General features: G+C 38.1%; 1 protein-coding gene across 1 annotated transcript in view; it reads left to right on the forward strand.

The window, feature by feature from the left end:
- Nucleotides 1–23,523, forward strand: part of LOC139973930 (tyrosine-protein kinase receptor Tie-1-like) — a 39,356-nt gene that overhangs the window by 1,379 nt on the left and 14,454 nt on the right. The window contains exons 2-13 of the mRNA XM_071980824.1: nucleotides 2,421–4,241; nucleotides 5,469–5,756; nucleotides 9,520–9,780; nucleotides 11,884–12,018; nucleotides 12,700–12,837; nucleotides 15,089–15,217; nucleotides 15,416–15,534; nucleotides 18,719–18,893; nucleotides 20,490–20,774; nucleotides 21,215–21,523; nucleotides 21,830–21,906; nucleotides 22,145–22,361. Coding sequence (XP_071836925.1) covers nucleotides 4,190–4,241; nucleotides 5,469–5,756; nucleotides 9,520–9,780; nucleotides 11,884–12,018; nucleotides 12,700–12,837; nucleotides 15,089–15,217; nucleotides 15,416–15,534; nucleotides 18,719–18,893; nucleotides 20,490–20,774; nucleotides 21,215–21,523; nucleotides 21,830–21,906; nucleotides 22,145–22,361 — 2,185 coding nt within the window. The 5' untranslated portion in view covers nucleotides 2,421–4,189. The remainder of the gene's footprint in view (nucleotides 1–2,420; nucleotides 4,242–5,468; nucleotides 5,757–9,519; nucleotides 9,781–11,883; nucleotides 12,019–12,699; nucleotides 12,838–15,088; nucleotides 15,218–15,415; nucleotides 15,535–18,718; nucleotides 18,894–20,489; nucleotides 20,775–21,214; nucleotides 21,524–21,829; nucleotides 21,907–22,144; nucleotides 22,362–23,523) is intronic.

A 23,523-nucleotide genomic window follows, 5' to 3' on the forward strand; every position in this document is an offset into this window, starting at 1 on the left:
ATGTTCAAAACAATGTTTTTGACTAGTTTTTGGTTTCGGTGGTAATCGTAACCTATGCATTCATAGTGGCGTGTATGTATTTGCGTGTGTGTGCGTTTGTGACGCCCAGCTTGTAAACACGATATCTCAAGTAGGAAAGATCAGATCAATTTCATATGTAGTGTGTAGAAGTACTTCATTAAATACACACAGCCTATTGTTCTAGGTGGAGGTCAAAGGTCTTTTGAGGTCACCAGAGGTCAAATTGTGAAAACTTTGAAAACACGATATCTGAAGAAAAGAAGATCAGACCAATTTCATATTTCATGTGTTGAAGAACCAAATTAAGTACAAGAAGCCTATTGATTTTGGTGGAGGTCAATGGCTTTTTGGGGTCACCAGGGGTCAAAGTGTGAAACCTTGTAAACACGATATCTCAAAAAGGGAAGTCGGACTAACTTCATACTTAATGTATAGAAGTACCACATTAAGTTCAAGTAGGCAAGGGCGGCGGAACCGGGGGGCACAGGGGGAACGTGCCCCCCCCCCCCACTTTTCCTAAGGTTAAAAAAGTGCCCTTTTTCTACATATAAATTGAGGTGTCTCAAGTTAGCAATTAGAGGCCATGCAGGGAACCAGAATGAACACTCGGGAAGGGCCGTTTCCGGCAATCTGAGGGGTTTGTAAAACCAAAAATTTTGTTGTACGCGGAGCGCCAACTGATGGTGGCGCTCCGCTCAGATAGTCGTGCATACAACTTTGCAAATCCTGGCTACGCCCCTGACTTTTAATGAATTTCTGTGGGTCAAACCCAAAGCTATTTCGAATGGAAAAAATGGTTAAGATGTTAACAAGAAATTATCTCTAATTCGGAAGATTCCTACATTAGCAACTAGCATGATTTCACCTCATTTTGTCTCAAAAGAAAACTTGTTCCGTGTTTCCCAATTTGCATATTGGATATTGCAGTGCTATATGCATATTTTCCTTGAGGGGGGGGGGCGTTGATGGAGTGATGTGTATACGCAAATAAGATAATACAATAAGAGTTATAAAGGGTACTAAATATAAGGCTGTATCAGTTCAATCAAATTTCTGCAAAGTGATGTCGGTGCCCCCCCCCCAGATTAAAAGTGCTTCCGCCGCCCTTGCAAGTAGGGTATTGTTTTTGGTGGAAGTCAAAGGTCATTTGGGGTCACCAGGTGTCAAATCGTGAAACCCTTGTAAAACATGTCACCCTCACTATACATTATGCAGATTCATGAAGCAAACTGCTCATGTTACATCATCGAAACCACGATGCATTTCTGCAATCTGGTTATTTAAAGTATAAAAGAAGCATATGATAGGGAAGTAAACCAAACAACAAAATTTACAAATCAACTTGAAGGCATGTTGAACTGTTTGAAAATGCAGCGCAGAATAGCCAGTATTTAGTGTTATTCTTACAGACAATCGTTGCATAGGCTATTGTTCTCAGTAACACATCCTTGTTAACATCCTTTCTTTCAACTTGATTTACCGTTAATTTTGCATGACATTGTTAGCCACGCTTTTGTATTTGTAAGGCCTATACCATCTCCACTCCGTTGTGAATTTCTCATATGACCTAACAGGAAGTGGCTTTCGTGATACTGGGTAAACTCAAAATGAATATTACGTTATAATCAGAAAACGTCGGGAAATTACCTTCCAGGTTTGAAAATGAAACGGTTGCGAAAAACACAAATAATAGACTATGATTCATTCTATGTTTTTTTCTGAAGCTTTAAAAAGTGATTCTATCCCTAATCATAAGTACAGATGAGAATGAGTATGGGGTTAGAAACAGGTAGCCTAGAATTAACATACTTGGCAACAACTTAAAACTGGGACAATATGACCAAGTTGTGTAACTGTTACGTGGGCTTTACATGAATACGTGATTTCTGAAGATTTTTTACAACTGAACACTTCTTGGAAATCTACCAGACCACTTATAACGAAAGCCCCACAACAGGAAATCAGTAGCTACCGTTACAGTGGCGAACGGAAGTCTTTTTTTGGGGGGGGGTGTTACATTTGTCACAGATGGGGAGACAAATAAAAAAGTGTTAATGGTTTACATTGCTTCCTTACAAGTGTCATATTTCAATCCCCCCCCCCCCCACCGACTTGTTTACTTTCTATCAAACTATGTTGTGGATTCTTACTTAGGACAAAGGTCAGATCATTTTCTGTCGCTCATTAGTTTGCTTCAATAGCTGGTTGATAATATCGATGAAATAAGGAAGCGTTTCACGTGTCATATCAGGTCAGATATTCCTTGTTAATGTATTATTCAGTCGAAGCAGGAAAACGTGTATAGTGTTCCCTATGGCAAAAGAATTGAATGATTGAATAAATCAAGACTTCGCTTGTACTGTTTACACAAGTTTTTTTTCTTCTTTCTTTACCCTCAGAAACCAGAAGAGAACAGAGTACAGTTGCAACTTCCAGTTTCTATTGGTGCATAGCCTTATCATGTTTCAGATACACCACCCTTCTTACGCCTTATCTTGTCGGTGTCATACAAAACCACATCTGCTGAGTAATGCTCCAACTTCATTGTTGCTCGCTTTGAATGGTTAGTTCAGCTTATACCAGCATATTTCAAATTAAAATGTAATATGTGCGGAAACCGTACCCTCAATGACCGATATATCGTTCGTTTATAGTTCCTCTCCCCAAACTGAAAGAATCGTTGCAATGGGATTGCACAAACGGGAGTGTCCCTTCTTTTGCAATCGCTATAATGACATAATTTTAAACTTAGGATTACACTCGATATTTGCTCATCCTTCGATAAGTTCTGGAAAATGTATTTGGAAACGAAGCGGACCGTAAACTTAAAAACATATTTCAATCAGAAATCAACATTGCCATGTATATCTTTGTTGTCACAGCAACTCCGTCAGCTTATTCAAAAGTGGAAGCACTGTTTAATGGTTATGCCATCAGTGGTGAGCTACGTTATTCGATACGGTATTTAGCTTTGCAAAACCAATCTTCGTAACGGCAATGAGACAGAAGCAAATAACAATGTGGCACAACATAAATTAACAAGATGTTAAAAACATTTGAAGTGTATACATTTAAAGTGTATACGTTATATATTTTCGGTCTCAATGGCATAGGCTATGTTTATCTAACAAGCGGAGAACCATGATTTGTTTACATTATATATTACGTTACCTAACTTGCAACGTCATTTAAGATTTCTTTATTAGATACAAACAAAGTGACTTAAACCATGATTATTGTTTTTCACTCTAATGTTTTGTAGCATGAGCTAGTTATCCGTCACCCCACGGCCACCCCTTTCTTTATTACATTTTCATTATGAGGCAGGTTGTACGAATTTGCCAGAATGTCACAAAGGAAATATAGTTCCTTGCAAAGCAACGAAAATGATAGACATGAACTTCAAAATTAACTTTTGGAAGTACGGTATTCAAGTGTGCTCTCAAAAATGCTAGCAAAAGTTCATACATTGCTTTGCTTTTACGTTCATACGTTATATGTTATGAATTTATTCATGTGCATTTAAAAAGGTGTATGAGGTAATCCTTCTTGATTCGTGCAGTTCCCGCACCCCCGCATCCTTCCCCACCCGACCTAAAGTGTGACGAAGCTCAATGTGGATCTTAAACACTTCCGGAATAGCAATCCGTGGCCAATGATAGAATGACTGGCACTGGATGGTTCTATCTGTACCAGGGATTTTATTTCCTTAAGCGGAAATGACGAATGTGAGATATAGCTGTAGTCTTGTAAAAGGAAAGTATATCCAAGGATACAATATATTGCTATCTGAGTGATACAGTCAGGCTGGCTAGTGGAGGTACCGACATTAACATATCTATCATTTTATAGCTGGCCAAGTATACTTCTCAATACAGCATACAATTGGACAGTATGGGCGGATTCTTATCTATTGTTTGAGAAGGATTTTAACATTGGAAAGGTCGGTTCTTGACAATTTATTTAGATTTTCATCATATATACAGTTTGTTACATATCGTTACGTACCGTTCGTGACCCAATCGCACTAATCAAAGTAAGCCTCAACGGCTGCCGTTATACATTCTGCGATACTGGCAGGCTGGCGTACTGGAAATCTGAACACCTCTGAAAGTCAGGATTGCTATAACAGACAAACGATCACTCGTTCACGGTCGAGGCAGCGACAATGATTTATTTAGCACTGTTCTTATGCTTGACGGGCATAACCCCAATGACAGGTGAGTTCGTTACGTATAATATTATGTGATACTTATTCTAAAACTGCAACTGTAGTATATACGAGCGATCTAAGCCGTAAAAGGATTGGTTATGAGTTCACTCTAGAGAATATATGATATCGTGGGTTATGATTCATTCATAGGATAATGTTATAACGACTGTTTTTATTATCTCCTTAATGACCGCCAGGTTTTTAAGCTATGTTACTAACAAATGGTCAACACTATAACGTCAGCCAAATGTTATTCTATGTTTTGACATTTATTTCTCGATATTTCGACAAACATTCTGACACGAAAAATCAACTTTTTATTAAATTACCAACATTTCGTAGAGAAGTTTCAATGTCTAACTGTTCAGATAAATCTTCAGAAATCTCGAAATTTCGACATATTCCTTTGAAAGTTTGAAGAACATGTCGAACCTTTTCAAAAAGTCAAACAAGTCAGGAACAGTTGTCATTTTGAGAAAGCTAGTTGAACACGGAAGTAAAATGTTCTTCGACACACACACACTCCAGGAACAAGTCCAGACACGACAATCCTTCGCAACTTCGAGAATGTCCTGGAAGTTTCACTGATCGAATGTTTATAGACAAAGCTAGTCGAAAATCCAAATAAAATATCAACATTTCTACTGGGTTATATTCGAGACAATCGAGAAAAAGTCAATAGAGTAACAAATTTGAGACGAAATAGTCACAATTCCTTGAAATAGTCGATTTTTGTGCGTTGGGAAGACCTCTATAACTCCAATATTTTCTACCCCATCATTATATATATATTTTTTAATAGCTTCCTATACGCCATGAGGTTTCTAGATATTATGTTGACCTTTTCGAAACGTGCAACAAGTCAAGAACTGCTGCCATTTTGAGATATCCTGTGGAACTTTGGGAGATACGAAGTAAAAGGTTCGACACAAATGCTCCAAGAGCAAGTGAAGACACGTCAGTTACAATTAGTACGCAAACTTTGAGAACGTACTGAAGTTTCAAGATCGAGAATTTTAGACAAACTAGTCGAAAGTTCAAATAAAATATTAATATTTCTACTGGATTATATTCGAAACAATCGAGAAAAAGTAAAGAGTTTGAAATATTATATGATGGCATCTATAAACTAATAGAACTTCACCAAAATCTCAAAGTTGTCAAAATTATGTCGGCCATAAACCATAACAATGTTGTTACTTCATAATACATTATCGTGATGTTGTATCCACAGAAACGAGGAACATTTACATCATAAATTCCACTCCTCGGGTATCCAGTGATGCTACAGTTATTACTTGCCTGGATGTCGATGGAGACCTCCTCCCCAGTGACCTCACCCTAGGGAGGGTAGGGAAGGGTTTTAACGGAGAGCGGGACATTCCTCTGCCCCCGGTGTCCGACTCTAACAGTATTGTAGCCACTTGGGACGACACTTTTAGTTCAAGTCGTTATGGCGCTTTTTACTGTTCTGGATCTGATGGGAACGGCACCGTAACGACATTGAAAACGGCACGTGACGGTATGTCAAATTTTCCTTTATTGCTATACAGGTTCTAATCAAGGGAGAGGTGGGGCGGTTATCACAAAGGAACACCAGAGAACAGTGTTAATGTCTATTTAAGGGTATCGTTAGGGGAATATACACAGACGATTTGTCAGACGATCTAAGGCCTCTAAGGTCAATAAATCCCAGGCCGTAAGTTTAGAAGAATTCCCTTATTATAATTGTTATACACCGTCAGGCGGTCTATATCCCTCCTAATTAGATATTGGAGAGAATCATCATTAATTAATTAATGATAAAGGTAATTCATAATTGCAAAGGTCTAACTTTCAGCGAGCGAATGTACTGACGGTAGAAAGGTAAAGAATCATATTAAACTTTGTCTTACATAGGACTCTGTTGGCGTATTTTTAGGATAAGTGGGCCACAAAAATCGGATCGACTTTACCATATTATCATATTAAGCATATCTAAAATTTCTATAAAAAAAGCCACCTCATGAGTTCAATCCCGACGTAACCATACCTAAATGCCGTTATAAATGTTCTGAACTGTGACAGAACTGACATATCACGACTCAGAGTAAGAGGGAAAAAAACGCCTATGCAGTTTTTATGTGATGTGGCTATGAGGAATCCGACTGCTAGGATACCCTGATTTGTTTCACTACGCAAACCGGAAGCAGTGTTACTGATATTTAACTGTTCCAGGAAATGCGGAATCTATGATTTCAGCTAAACGGGTTCTATGGTAGAGGTCAAGATTAATTATGTCCGTGTTCTACCACAAACGAAAAAAGAAGAACAGGAGTATAGGTGTGATAACGTCTGCTAGAATGGAGTTTTATTTATACATCAGGATGATTGGTATTGGGATTATATGCGAAGATTTTCAACACATCTGTGATATTTCACTAGCTTTTATTACAAATAATACCCCTTTATTTTACCCATGAAAAATTGTTTTGTTTTAAATAATTAAAAATCCGTTCTGTGTAGGCCTCGTTCATCAAAGTGATAACACGCAAAAATCATTAAAATTGCTGCAAAGAATATATATAATAATTGTTATATATTACACTCGCAATAAATTATAAAAGTTGGCGTATTTTTTTACCGATTTGGTTACGAAACATGTCAAACAGGAAGCACTTGCTGCTTTGGCTAGGCTTAATAAGTTGTCAATATAGACGGCTAACGATAGGATAGATATATATACGTTAGGATACGCTAATGTCTGTTCTGCATGATTTTTTTCAGTCACGTCTTACTGGGTACAAATGATTTTCGAATCTAGAGTACCTGGACGCAAATTTCGATCATTATGTTTTGTTTGTATCTTCCGTGCCCATATACAAACAAAAATTAACAATTGAAATTTGTGTCGATCCAAGTACTCAAGATTCGAAAATCATTTGTACCCAGTAAAACGTGACTGTACACACATCATAACGTTATGGCATCTTCGTCACAATGTACATCAAGAAATATATCTTACATTTCATGAGATGATTATGGATAGAAGCCATTGTATAATTTTTCAGGTTCTTAAGCTTTTTCTTAATAAACAATTAACCCCCCCCCTCCCCCATCAAATGGGGTGTATACTAGCAATTGAAAAAACAAAAACTAGCCTATATCATTACCACAACTTCTGATATATGATTGATTGGTTACTCTGTTTGACCAACTACGTTCAACACTTAGGCTGTAAGTCTTATAAAAAAATTGATCGAACTGAGTCACGAACTTGTTACCAATGTGTTACGGGTTTTCTCCAAAAAATTGGTTTGGTAAGATGTTTGTAAACTACTCATTAACCCTGTTGAGAACGCTAACATTAAATAAAAGCGATCTTTTACACAATGAAAGTCTAAGATTGACAAAGCATCTTTCTTCCCCACGCAAATTTTGCCGAGTGAAGAACATTAAGACAAAAAGCCTGGCAGCATGCAACTGACAGCGAACTTGCCTCAAAACTCCTTAAATTTAGGTACAGTTTGCAATAATGACATACAAAAAAGACATATGCCTTGTAGACAATGCCTCAAGAAATAATCTATGTGTAGAGCTACATTAATTTTATTGGTATTCTGACACGAAACGTTTTCCTCTTTACGTTTTTTTGTTAACGAGTTACCTAATAATATCCTAACGTTGTAAGTGTATGACACAGTTAAACCTAATCAACTCGACATTTCTATGCTTTTGTCTGCTCGATACAAAATGAGAAGTATATCAACAATGCCGTAGCTAGGTGTTGAGGATGTTACCTCCTGCTACCGATGTCTACTCATTTCTAAAGGTTTAATTATTACTTGTGTCTTAACCCATTTCCTTCATTTTACTTGAAGAAAAACCAAAGGTCGCGGATAAACGGTGGCCCCCAAATTACACCTGAATGATTGTGATATTTTACCTATATCGGTCTTAAGTGCATGCACACATGTCGGGCTCCTACCAAATATCGTCGGGCTACTAAAATCTCGAAACCTAAAGCCAGACATGCTACTATTTTTCAAGATTTTTTTTCTCGAGCACTGTAATATATATATATATATAGCCAACCGTCGGATTAGCCTAACCAACTTACGTACGTGACTGGAAAAACAGGAAACTCTTTTTAATATCCTTTACCAAACAATGTTCGATAAACTTGAGCAGCATCGTTTCGGAGGTTTCACTTTACATAAATGCAAGCTAGTGTTTTTATTCATAAAGCTATCCCTTTTAGCCTATATAAGTTTGCATTTACCTGCAATGAAGTGTGTTGGTCCATTTCCCTAGCTACCAATTTGAACTTATATCATTACTTATAGTTACGGTTATTCAACATAATAACAAACATAAAGATGACGAATGGGCTGTATCTTTCTATCGTGATTTAGAAGGAAAATCTCTAGATCTTTGCAGTATTTCCTTCTATCGCAAGGACATTGATGTCACCTAGCTGGGGTGGCTTTTGCCCCAGACTGACTAGGGGGGGAGGTTTGACTAGGGGGGGAGGGGAAACATAGATATGAAGCAACATTTTTCATGTAACAAACTCAAGTGTTTGTATGAGGACATTAGCAGGCCTACAAGTAGCTACTTCTGCGTCATAACGAACTATTGATGTTTTTATTGTCCACTTATAGGGAAAACTTCTACGTGATTTAAAATAATTAAATTACAAAGCAAGTCAAATGAAAAACATTACTTCAACATCCATCTCAATAGATCTTTCCTTTCTGTCCTTTTTCTTTTTTGAGATATAACATCTAACATTCCATATGCATAATCTGTGTAATAACTTATGAAGTCATACATATGGACAACATTACATCTTTGGTTAACATTATTTTTTGACAGCATGATATGTGTTGTCCATGTATAACAAACCCCAAATATTGCGCAATGTATTGATAGATTTCAAAATGTTCATAACCCCAGCAACACAACAGGCTAAAAAAGTTGGAGTTATGTTAATGTACTTCGTTTAACAATAACCTCTGCGTTGGGTTCTTCTTCTTTTTTTAGGTGTTAAGGTTTTCCATTTTCTTTGATGGGAGTACTCTATTCGATTAAGCCCACAAGGGTTTCTTAGTTTACTTCCTTTCACATATTTACTTATTTGCAGTTATATTGTCTTGTTTACCTTGTATTACTATGTGTTGAAACAAATAAATCATCAAATCATCATCATATCTGTTTCTTTGACTCCCTACGTTAATCTCTCGATTAACGGGTTTAATCGACGAGGCCACAACGTAATGATTATCGTCTATATCTATTTGTAGCCGAGCTAAACCCGTCCGCCGATACAATGACAGTTAGTATAGGCGATCAAGTGGTTATTGAAATGGCGTTTAGAAGAAGAGACTTTGGAGAAGTAACCTGGAAGAAAGACGGTGTTGTTCTCCCGAAAGATACGACCTCGACTCACGGCACATCAAAACTTTACACAATCATGTCAGCCTCGACATCAGATGCAGGGATCTATTACGCTCATTTCGATCGACATCCTTACCTGGGTGGTTTCACAAGAGTCATAGTGAGGGGTGAGCAATGATGTTTGCTTAATTAACTGTTTAAGCTATCCAATACTAGTGCCTCACGTTTAGCTATCATTTTATCTTAAACTTGAAAAATGAATGGCATATTAAGCTAAGGTACATCTAACTAGCTGAAAAGGAAATCTGGGACTACAAATTTAAGGCACATAACGACAAAGTGAATTTTAACCTTTGCCCTACACAGGATGCTAATGGTAGAAATTAGTCGTTAGACCAGCGAATATTCCTTTTTTTTCAGAATCATAACAAGAAGGCTGTTTGACTTGTATTTTCCGCGAAAGCCTCCAATCCTCTCGTGATAAGATTGTAGACTATGGCGATTGAAACTGCTGAGCACTTAAAAGGCTGATGTATGAATCTTCCCAATGAAACATTAGTACAATATATTCTACGTAGAATGTACAGGATATGTTTTTTGTTACTTCTATCCATGCATGTCTAAGACCGTTTAAGTGTCTTTCAAAGTATGAAGGAAAATACCTGACCCGGCCTGCACAGAACTCCATATTGACGTGACCTAAACTGAACTTGGCCACAATGTACTGGACTGAACTGAACTAAACTACTGGACGTGTGCTATTCTAATCTTAACTCAACAGAACAGAATGGATCTAACCATAACAGTACTGACCTAAATTGATGAGAACTGACCTAAACTGAATTGCTGACCTGACCTGACCTGCGCTGATCACTTGTGAAAATGAACTGAGAAGCTCTACAATGCACTCCATAACGCTGCACTACACTAAACTGCACCACAGAGCACTACACTGAACTGCACATGATAACACTATACTGAACTGCACATCATAACACTGCACTACACTGAACTACACCCTATAGCACTACGCTACACTAAACTGCAACCCAGAGTACTACACTGAACTGCACATCATAACACTACTGCACATCGTAGCACTAAACTGCAAATCATAGCAGTACACTGAACTGCACCCCATAGCAGTACACGGAACTGCAGCAAGAGCACTGCACTAGACTGAACTACACCCCATAACAATACACTGAACTGCACATCATACCACTGAACTACACCCCATAGCAGTACACTGAACTGCACCCCATACCACTGCACTACACTGAACTACACCCCATACCACTACACTGAACTGCAAATTATAGCACTGCTCTGAAATGCACCACATAACACTACACTGGACTGAACTGCACCCAGAGCACTGAATCGCACCCCATAACACTAAAATACACTGAAATGCACTCCATATCACTGCTCTTCACTGAACTGCACCCCATACCACTACACCGAACTGCGCCCCATGGTACTGCACTGAACTGCACCCCATAGCACTACACTGAACTGCCAAGCATAGCACTGCACTACAGTGAACTGCCCCATAGCACTGCACTGATCTGCAGCCAATATCACTGCTCTTAACTGAACTGCACCCCATACCACTTCACTGAACTGCACCCCATAGAAGTGCACTGAACTGCACATCATAGCACTGCACTACAGTGAACTGCACCCAATAACACTACACTGCACTGAACTGCACCCAATAACACTACACTGCACTGAACTGCACCCCATACCACTGCACTGAACTGCACCCAATAGCACTGCACTGAACTGCACCCCATACCACTACACTGAACTGCGCCCCATAGCACTGCACTGAACTACACCCCATAGCACTACACGGAACTGCCAAGCATAGCACTGCACTACAGTGAACTGCCCCCCCCCCCCCCACAGCACTACACTACACTAAACTACCCATAGCACTGCACTGATCTGCACCCAATATCACTGCTCTTAACTTAACTTCACCCTATACCACTTCACCGAACTGCACCCCATAGAAGTGCACTGAACTGCACATCATAGCTCTGCACTACACTAAACTGCCCCCCCCCCCCATAGCACTACACAACACTGCCCCATAGAACTGCACTGACCTGCACCCCATAGCACTGCACAACACCTTATCCCCTCACACTGCACTTCAATGACCTGCAATCCACAGTACTGTACTGCACTTTATCCCATAACACTACCCTACACTGAACCGGACTGAAGTGCACTGTATTAAATTTTCTGTTTTTTAGAATGCCCTGCTGGATTTTGGGGGCCTCCAGACTGTTCTGAATCATGTCTAGATTGTATGCATGGCGGTATATGCGATACAATCACTGGTATGTGTATTTGTCCTCCAGGATTCATGGGCAACCTCTGTGAGAAAGGTAAACAAGTTCAAAATAGCTCAGTTAATGTCCTTTATTGTTTCATTGTATGATGTCATTTATTTTTATGTATAATCATTTATGCATCTTAAAACATAACCATTATGTATACCGTATATGCGAATTGCACAAAGAAATGATCCAGTCTTATTTATCAGATACCATTACATCATAGTGTAAAGAGCATATTCTACATAGAATACACACAACAAACAAGAACACCTTGCCCTAATAGGGTAATAATAGACGAAAAGTCGTATATGATTCAGTCATGGTGCTAAACGCTTTGGAATACGTGAACTGTGACTTTAACCACACGAAAAAATGATTAACAAACAGAAATAGGTGTCATATAGCCAAACATAGGCATTGTATTTACCTATATCTAGTTTACCTTGTTGTGATGTCTGATCATTTGATTGGAAGAGTGATTATGATATATTTAGGATGTACCATTAACTGATTATTATGATAGATATTAATGCCGTCCATGCCGACATTTAGACAAAAAAGGCCACATAAAGTTTGCATTTAAAAAAACTAATCGATTTATCCGAAAGTATTTCATAAGACAGTTTCGATGCTTACGGATAAAATACATTGAATGGAACTTCCTTTATTCAGATAAAAAAAAACACGATATTTTCCCATTTCTATGTTATTATATCACTGATATTTCAGCGTGTGGGAGTAACGTTTATGGACCGGAGTGTAACCATTCTTGTCAGGCCGACAGTTGTCGCTCTATGCAGTTCTGTTTGCCCGATCCTTATGGTTGTTCATGTGCAACAGGATGGTCTGGATCCACATGCGAAGTTGGTAAGTTTCTCCATGAACAACTGAAGTGGCAATGCACTTGTGTATTGAAATCCGTACAGGTATACTCACTAGAATATTTACATGGTGTGACATATACGCTGCACAGGTCTCAGACTGGTTAAGAGTATTACTAAAATTGTTAGACTGAACAATAGTTGTTCGAAAAAGATAGACTAAGTTGGTTGTTGTCATCCACAAAAATAACAACAACAACAACAAAGTTAAAAAAAATGTCGAACTAATTTCAAATTTAATGCTACCGGCACTTTTTTTTCCGGATAATGGCTTTTGACGAAGGTCTGGCATGTGTAATGGTTGAAAGGTCTTGTACAGATAACTATATAAGTAAACATATTCTTGCACGACAAGATGACAAAACAACGAACAATACCTATTCAACTTCAGCATGTTATTCTTTTATACAACTAAGCTAGGTCTTCTTCGAACAGGGGACAGCCCTAGTTGAAAATATTGCATTCTTTGTTTTCAACATTAAAAACTGCTTGATCTGCTATCGTGTTCATATACATAATCGGCATATTTACCAAGTAGCTGCCCAAAAGATCGGATTGCTATTATAATGTGTAAGGTATCTACTGTCTACTCCATGTAAATGGTTCCTTCGTGATTTTTGGGTGTGTGGAGATATGATACAATTCCAAAAATAGTATGATAGGTGAATGGCACTTCTATATAGACAGATTGAAGTAGTACCTTAAAATTCACAATTCTAGCTGTAGGCAGCTTATTCAGAAGAAGCAATGGTTATAACAAATTTGCAAAGTCAATCAATGACGCACCAATATTATACTTTTTTTTCATGCTGTGTGTTACATCATAGGTGTTTCCCTTGCAACACTGTAAAAGGAAGAGGAAGTCTGATATGTTGGCTATGAATATGTGTTACAGCAAAAGTATATTTACTCCGGAAATCCTTAGTTTAGAGAGTAAGCATACCATGCCAGATCTTCATCAGTTAAGCTAGCAAGGGGAAAGAAGCTTTGCCAAGCAGATCTTGTTGCCAACTTGAAGGTCACATTCCCCTAAAAAAAAAATCACATAATCTAACATATGATATGTTAGATTATGTGCGAGTCGTCTGCGTCAACAACTTGATGAATTTAAAATCCTACTTTTTACGAAATTGAAACCCTTCAGCGTGGATTATTTGATAGATTCATTTTGTTTTTTGTTTTTATGATCAGAATATAAAGGGCCATAAAAGTCTGAATATGCCTCATATATGCTTCGTCTGCTGTCATAGTTTTATTTTTATGACGTAGAAAGTTGTGTTTAGTGAAGACATCCAAAAACGTAACTGCCACAAATTAAACCTTGTATATCATAAGTCTTACAAATGCATTATCTCGTTGAGCGTCAATTACTCATGTGACTTGATATTTTTTATGATCTGGATAGAAACTGCAGTCTTGGTTCATGAAAGTAAATGATTCAATAGAGTGAAACAAGAGTTGAATGTGTGAGTTCAAACTTTAAAACAAGTGTAAATCATCATTAAGAACACCGTTGTCCTCTCTCTAAACCAGGAAGTTGTCAATTTCAACATATCCTATATACTTCACATTAGCGGTATATTGATTATTATGACATATGAATGTTCAAATGCTAGAACAGCACACAAATTCAACCATTTAATGACTTATTAATTACTAACAATAACATTGATATAGACAGAAACAAATACAGTAGGGTATGAGAATGGTGTTATAAGTAACAGAAAAATAGACAGAGTATATACAGATGCGGAAATATACAGAGGGGGGGAAATATTTGATCTCTTGCGGAAACTGGCTTTAATCCTACTGGGAACTGACGTCTCCTCTGTTTACGGATCAGATGCAACCTTAAAAAAATATCTCCTTTACTCTGGAAAACTGTTGCAGTAAATTATAGCAATTTTTATAGTGTGAAGTTACAATCTCTGATATAGACGTGTTAGCGATGGCCGGTAGAGAGCGGGTGGAAGCTGGAAGCTGGTAATAGATAATAAAGTATGTCGATGATTGATTATTACCCTAATTGCCAACATGACTCTTACATTTACAAAGCCGAAATTCCCGTGCGTTTAATTTGGTTCACTTGACACCATACTTGTAATGCCGATCTAATTTCGTTTTCAAGTCGTTACGTTCCTCCCACGACGAGTCTGAAAACAATTGTTATGACATAAACAGACTTTAGTAGTTCAAGTTGCTACTAATCACTGGAATGTTTTCATCTTTTTTTTCAGAGTGCCCTGACGGACTTTACGGAGCAAATTGTAATGAGTCCTGTGAATGTCAAAATGGTGGAAGTTGTGAACGTCACGTTGGCTGCATCTGTCCCGATGAATGGACTGGTATACATTGTCATCGTCCAAGTGAGTGTTGTTGATGATTCACAAGTGATAAAAAAGAGCAAACGATGTCAATGAGACTGATAGGCATCTACAAGTAAAATATACCATTGCAGCTGTCAATAAAGCTTGCAGGCATTAAACGCTCCGTCAGTGAATTACATCAAATTTTTATCAATCAATTTATCGACTTCATTACTGTAAAGTGTTTTTTTCTTTCAGAATTTTTCTTTGACAGTAGCACAACAAGAGTGACATTGGCCGATGCTACTCAGATAACAGTGGAGTGTGGCTGTGCCCCTGAGGTTGAAGACTGCCCTCTACAGGACATACAAATTGAGGTTAGCCTGTGCACTTTCGTTATTTAAGTATAACTTCAAACCTGTTTTCATTTCCCTATCGTTAAAAGAAAGATTTGGTATCTGTAAACACATAGTACATTGTTAATTTAGCACGACAAAGTACCACTGACCAGGAAAATTTTGCATTGGGCACACACTGCGGTGGTTTCTTAGCATATACAATTCCAAAATATTACAAAACAAAAGTGTGACGAAATAATTTCCGTATCGGAGAAACTGGTTAATAACGACCAGCCAAAGCAATTGAAAAGTACAGATTTAAAAGGATTGTCTGGTGGCCCTCAGAAGTTACCTTAAAAAATGATAAATAATTTGTTGTCAAAGTATGAGAACGCTAATGTTGCGTTAAACAGGGAAACGATTTTTTAATCGTTAAGGATGGACATTTCCAATATGATTTGAACAGTACAGAACGTGACGTCATCTACGTTAATGCAGATTGCGACATAACTCACGCTTCGTACAGTACCTACAGTAATCACAACAAAAAACACGTTTGTATACTGATTAATTTCTTCCTTAATTTTAGGTGAAATTTCTTATAAATTAGATATGTTTTCATAAACTCATTAAGCCGCCGTATATTTAGTAAATCGATGGTTTCGTGTTCTTTGTGTAACACAAGATTAGTTTGAACAGCAGACTCTTCGTGTTCATGCATAGCGCTAGCCAGCTCCAACTCGAAGAATTTTCCCATGGAGGCTACTCTAACGTTTACAATCGGACAGTTCTGCGAAGCCTAAGCTTCTCGGTACAACATTTTGCTCATCGATTCCGCCAAGTTTCATCTTTCGGTGTTCCGAATACTTTTCAAGTTTCCTTTTAATTTTAAGTTTATCCGTGAATTTTATATCAGCGATTTCAAAGAAACAGTTTATGAACTGGAGTGTGCGAGTGTTTATGTGCAACGCTATACAAGTATACCAACTGGTAGGATATACGTTCGCGATATCTACGTAATATATAATAGGCAATCACATGTGCGTGTACATGAGAGTGTATTTGCTGCGGAAATGGGAGTGCTAACTTCAAGTCGCCTGTTTTGCCTATTTGCTAGCACTACGTCAATCACCATATTAATGCATTCGAACAAACGGTACTTTTGGTGAGAAACTGGTGAATTTGAAAACCAGATTTCTACAAGAAGAAAACGTCAAATGGGGACATTTTTCACACGGTTAGAAAGAAAAAAATAAGAACTACGAGGGCAATGTATCAAAATCTTCCACCAGACAATTCTCAAAAATCTTAACGCCAATTCCGAACGATATCTTTCCTCTGACGTCACCGGCTGATAAGAGCGACCACTAGTTCAGGTTTCAGTTATGAATACAATACACCATTGCATACGTAATAACATCCTATTTCTTAGCACCGAGCCCCATTGACCAATTTCAGGGTCAATGTCCACTTCCTTGTCATTCCTTATGAAATGATATCAATTTTTGTGAGATAGGTTCTCTGATTCATGGAGACAGGTAAGAGAGGAATGCATATCAATTCTTTAGCGCCATTCCTTGTGCGGCACGCGAACTGAGTTCGACCACCGCAGTTTTAGGCCTATGACTTTACCATATAGACCATTTTCCTACAGCCATAGCGTGAAAAGTTAATACCGAAAAAATTTAGTTCAAACGGCACTTAACAGAGAAATGTGTTGTCTCTCAAGTTCTGTTATTTTCTTAACAATACAGTTAAAAATTCCACCGGACTTCGGTGATTTACGATGCAAGGTTAATAAATATCGAACTAAAAACCCTCATTGATAACACACAGTAAATACTGAAGAAAATCACCATTTGATAGCCGTAATTTGTTTGCGTAACCATCCTCTTGAATATTCATTAACAAATTTAGTTCAAACGGTTTTGGAAAGGATTTTTTCTTAACTTTACATTGATGTTAAATTCATTTTCATTGGTCACTATCTTCAATCGGACCAAGTACAATCCAATCGAATGTCTTCTAAGAAAAACACAAGTTTCGCTTTCTTCGGCGGGCACGCCGTTACGTAATATGTGTATCCTGTACTCTGCAATAGGGTACAGCTACGCAATGCACAGTGTTCACCTACATCGCCACAGCCGAGTTTCGCTTTCAAAACGTCATATTTTATTGAACTTTATATTATTTCAAAGAATATGACCGTGGAATAATATCATAAAATGTTGAAGCAAGTAAGTACCAATTAATTTATCTAATGCAATCCTATAATTATAGAAACACCGTTTAAGACCCCCCTGATGAATGAAATAGTCCAAACAACTTGTCCGCACAGAGCCACAGGATTTTCGGTCAAGGTGATGAGTCATACGCGTTGGTCAGTAAGAGGGCTATTTTGAAGGATGTTTAGTGTGCATTTTAGAAAGAAAGGAATTGATATGAAGTAAATACCCAAACTACGAAGTCACATAACAACTGATTCAATAAAATATATCCTTTGTAAGTTAGTTGAATTTGTCAGAATCCTAAAATATACTGATTCCAGTCTTCTAACTTTCTTTTTTTCTCCCTCCATCTATAAAGGTCGTCATCTTACCTCTTTCAGGTTGGAAAAAAACTATGAAACTATTACATTCATATTAAACCTGCCGCAACCAATTAGCAGCGTGTTTGCAGCAATAGTAGAAACTTTAGCTGAAAGCGACTGTCGTGTTTTTCATTCTACTTTTGTTTTCACCCTTTACTTCAATGACAACATCTCTAAACCGCGGTATAAAAGTATAAGGCTATGCCAATTTGAATTTAATATTTATTACAGTTCATACCGAACTGGTCCATGATTACGAGATCTCTCACTTCCCATAGCATGGTGAGGATGGGGTTAGGGAGGGGACGAAAAGAAAAGGGTGGCTGTCAATTGTATTTACAATGTTTCATATAGCTACGTTTACTGACTACAGAAACGTTGAAATCTCCATGGACATGGAATCAAGTGTCCATGTTTCATTTGTTCGTAGGTTACGCAATTGCTTGCCACTTGCTTCTTGCTTGTGAGGTAATGAACGTGACCAAAGAAGCATTCTAACTTAACTTTCAGCTAATACTGACCTCAAATCTAATTTGTATTATTGTGTAGGCCGTTTGATTCTAAACTTTCCCAAGCGTGTTGCTTCAATATAACGTTAACCTCTAATTCGTTCTTACTCTTCTCTTATTAAAGATTACTAATCCTGACCCAGTGCCGCCGAACATTAATCGAATTATTGATGATTCTGATCAATCATCGATACGATGGCATTTGACACCGTTTGGCATTGACGGGAACTGGGATTTTGCTTGCTCCATTGACTATCGCGGTAATACATATACTCACAATCTGACAGTGACTGCAATAGGTGAGTATCTATTCCTGTTATCTCTTCTGCATATTCTTCCCACATTCCATTGATTCCATAACGCAATTGATTCGCTTCCTCTCTTGCCAAAGTAGTAGTAGTTGTACAACAGCAAGTTTAAGGGCATTGAAAACTCGCCCAAACCGCGTGTCGCCCTCTGCAAAAGTTCACATTCCGTTTCCTGCATGTGAAGGGTTTTTTTTGTCGCTACAAAATGCAGACAGTAATGAAACGTGATACCCTTGTTATCTTTTATCTAGACCTGGGATGTCCATCTCTGCTATGTACACTGCGTTGTGGGTATTGACCATAGCTGCATGTTTTGACTGTTCACTAGTGTGTAATTAACCAACGGTAGCAAGCTGTGTGTGTATTTTCTGGGATCGATGGTGGTGCCTAACACTTCTGTTACGCCTCGTTCGATCTAGGTCAGATTACCGGCAACAGACGTTCCTTCGTGCGTGAGTCTCCAATCCCTTTAACTCCCTTCGGTATGGGTATTGTTTTACGTATATACGTTGCACTATAGTAACGATACAACACCTCAACAATACCCTATAGTGCTAGTATGATGACCAACCAGTGGGAATGAGTACAGGTAACTATGCTCGAATAACATTATGAATACGTAATCACGACACGCTTGTCTTGTTTATATATTCAGTGATATGTCCAAAGTCTTTTTAAAATTAGAAACAGTACGCTCTAGAATCATGCACAGATCAAACGGGTGACAATTTTTGAAACAAAGCAAACATAAGAAGCAAGCAAAATGAAAAAGGAGAGAAGAAATGTTTACAAAATTTAACAACTAATTCGGATAGCTTGATGCCATCTCTTTGTACAAGATTGACTCCAATTAAACGTTACAATGTTCTGCCATTTTTTTATTGTTATCGCCTAGTTATCTTTAGCTTAAGTTCTATTTTGTATACAAGATATGGGATGTTATTGAATCGGTCATTCCTTCTCACTCGCTGGCTTCATTCGATAAGTGAGGGCGTTGTGGTCAAGTGGCTAAGGCAGTGGACTTGAGATCTAAGGGTTACAGGTTCGAGTCCTGGACAGATCATTGCGTTGTGTCCTTGGGCAAGGCACTTTATCTCCATGGCCTCTCTTCAACCAGGTGTTTAAGTGGGGACTTGCGAGGTAACTTGTAAATATAGTTGCGTGCGCCGGTTTGTGGCTGCACCCTATGGGAAGTCTCACGGGCGACACGTGGCTGTGGTGCACTGTGGTGCCCCAGGAGAGATTGTTTGAATTGTGCACACTTTGGTGTGTAGGTGCGACAAGTTACTAATGACCAGGGTTAAGTTGTAAATTCGTGTGAGAGGGCCTTGGCCCTGAAACAAGACTGTAAACCTAACATAACATAACAAAACCACAGAGCTTGTTAAACAAGAGCAGATATAATCTCCTTTTTTTTCGTCAGTTTGTTCGATTGTTGAGAAATACGGCATTGTTTATTCAATTTATTTGGATTAGTGCATCTTCCAATCAATTGTGATTTAATGTGCTGATCTAACCAACAGTTTTTGTAATATTTCTTTAAGTTTTAAAAAACTTTGAAAGTTATAAACGCTTGATGATTTACAGGAGGACCATTCCCTGAAATCATAACGTTTCATAACCTTGAAGCAAACCGAGATACCACTCAATCGATGGAATGCAGAGTTGACACCACGGCAGGCGTGGATATGGATGTTAAGCTGATAAACGAACAGGGTGATTTAATCCCACTCAGTAGACATGCCCCGTTCGAAAGAAGTTCATATTACTTTTTCCATATTGACGCCCTCGACGAAAACGAAGGGGTGTACACCTGCGTGGCAACCAGCCAATCAGGTCAAACGGAAAAAGACGCCATATTTAACGTGCTAGGTAAGTGGTGCAGTCGTCAATAACAATAAAATGTGCAATGGGTGTAAGGCAAATGAGCGTCCTATACTTTGTAGATTTTCTACGATGATGAAAGACGGATGGAGGGGAACTGAGTAATGTTCTTGCTGGATAATGTACTCAACGGGTGCAGCTTCCTGCTTAAATAGTTTTTACTAAATTACTCAGTTTTTGGTTGTGCAAGAACAATAAATCCTGGCAAGCGTGAAATGAAAACACTGATAGAATACATTTGACTTGAGAGCATAAGTGCAGCTAGTTCGCACGAAATATTCGGGCCACAAAAAAACAACACCGAAAAAAACTCTGGAAACAATCCGTCCGTCACGATCTTCTGTACAGCTCTTTGTTAACATCTGATAAAAGATTTCTTATCCTTTTATTATCTTCTTGTTAAGAAAAGAAATGTTCTCTTTGAACAGATCCGCCTGTCCCGGAAGGAGCGCCTTCCGTTATCACCAATAGCAACGGCAATGTGAATCTACACCTGAATACAAGACCTTTCGTTGGCGATGGCCCACTTGAAGAAATTTTCGTTGAGTATAAATTATCAACAAGTCAAACTTGGAGCACTACAGGATCACTCAATCCGAGCACTACTACCTATCGACTGGAGAATTTGAACGGCGAGACTCAATATGAAGTTAGGGTTGTATTGGTACGTCCAGGTGAAAGAGACGAGGGTCGAGGTGAACCTGGGCCTGTTTTTACCTTCCAAACACTCTGCTCAGGTAAGTCATAGCTTGAACTAAATGGTGAATTATTCATCCCATTGGAGGTCATGTGTGCAATTTATATATTTAATAATTGACTACGTTGTTTGAGCGAAACAAACGAAAGTTGGATTCTTAATTATAAATCATCAGCTTTTCCTGACCTTTTGGATTAACGTTTTATTATATTTTTCGACAACACGTAGTCTCTGGTAGACTCTTGTAGTATTTCGCCAAGTAATCCCAAGTGACAGTGCATGCTACAGTGACTGCGCAACTCAGATGTGTGTCTCTCCACCTCTCTCTTTCTCTTTATTTATTTAGCGCCATCAAGATCCGTGACTCTTCAAGATGTATCTACTGATGGACTAGACTCCACATCTCTACGCCTAGAATGGAAGGTAAAACTTACCGAGCTCGTTAATTATTCTTTGTCAAATCGCAGTTGCCATCCGAAAAGGAACTTCACTCCATGTTCAAATAATACCGCAGCGTGTTTACATTATGTATTATCAATGCCTATGTCCCACACCAAACCCCAACTCAAAACCTCAGCGTTTCTTGATGCGATATGAATATAAAACTGAACTCTCTAATAATCTAACCCCCCTGATTCCCCTGGTATGTTTCTCCACTCAGAATCCTGTCGGGCAAGATTTCGATAGAATCAATATTTACTACCGTACGGTGGATCGAGTCGTCTTCGAAGTCGTTGAAGTAAATGACGTGTCTGCTACGTCATACGTCCTCAGGGGTCTCCAACAGTACCAGATATACAAAGTGCAAGTGAAGTTAATGAAATGCGGTTATGTAGGACCAGCCAGCAACATACTGCAAAGGAGAACAAAAGAAGGAGGTATGTGGGGCTGCTATTGATTTTTTTTTAAATGGCAAATGTTGTCGCAACAACAACAACAACATGGGAATGAAATGTGATTAAAACAGAAAATGGAGAATATATTTTGCTCGTCGCCTGTAAAATTTAGGAATATGCTGACAGGAAGAGGAATATTTTAAATGGCAATATTTTTAAGTTTTATACATTATCACAAGCTTAATTTAATAATAATCACATATTGAATACTGAAGCTGAGGAAGTAATTGTTTTAAACAAATAGATAAGAAATATAAAAATATTAAAGGACTTTTCTTTCTGGTATAAAACAGCTTATGCGTCCTTGTTTTTCAATTTCTCAACCTCACTGAACCCACCAGGCCCTAAAGACATACATAACTAGCTTATCTATTCAAAAAGTGGAATAAAAGTCGAAAACTTTACAATTTCGAACGTTGTTTTTATCGAAGATAGTTAGGATCGCAATAAACCCCGCCCATAATATGAATATTTAAATTCTAGGAACGTCATTGAATTAGTGAGGTAAATAATTTTCACTTTGCCGGCGTCGTTAGCAACCCAGTACACCAATATGTACTGCAACATCATGCCTTATTTGTGTACATTGAGTATGGCTATGTTACTTTTTTTCGGATAGCTGTGAAGAAATCTATTTGAAGCAACGGCTCATAAATAAATATGTTAGCTATACACTGATTAATTGAATCAAACTAGTGGATTTGGGGAACTGCATGCGATTAATTTAAAATGAGGAATTTGTCGGAAGACATTCTACTCATTATCTGCAAAATTTACTAATTTTTCCGCTAATTCATGCTTTTGGCAGGACAAAAACTTGGCTAATATCAAAGTTTTTGCTGCTTTGTGATGAACACTTTTAAAGAAACTCGATGTCAATAAAAATGGTATAAAAAGTCCAGACGTTGGTTGGAATACATACCATTATAAAATAGTTAATAGTTAATCAATCTTGGCTACATGTAGTAAAAAGACAAACGTTGGCTAACACTGAACTGTAAATAGAACATATTAAATCAATCTTGGCTACATGTAGTAAAAAGACAAACGTTGGCTAACACTGAAACTGTAAATAGTTCATATTAAATCAATCTTGGCTACATATAGTAAAAAGAGAAACTTCGGCTAACAAAACTGACGTGTC

Source organism: Apostichopus japonicus, chromosome 2 (assembly GCF_037975245.1).
Source record: "Apostichopus japonicus isolate 1M-3 chromosome 2, ASM3797524v1, whole genome shotgun sequence".
Lineage (NCBI taxonomy): Eukaryota > Metazoa > Echinodermata > Holothuroidea > Aspidochirotida > Stichopodidae > Apostichopus > Apostichopus japonicus.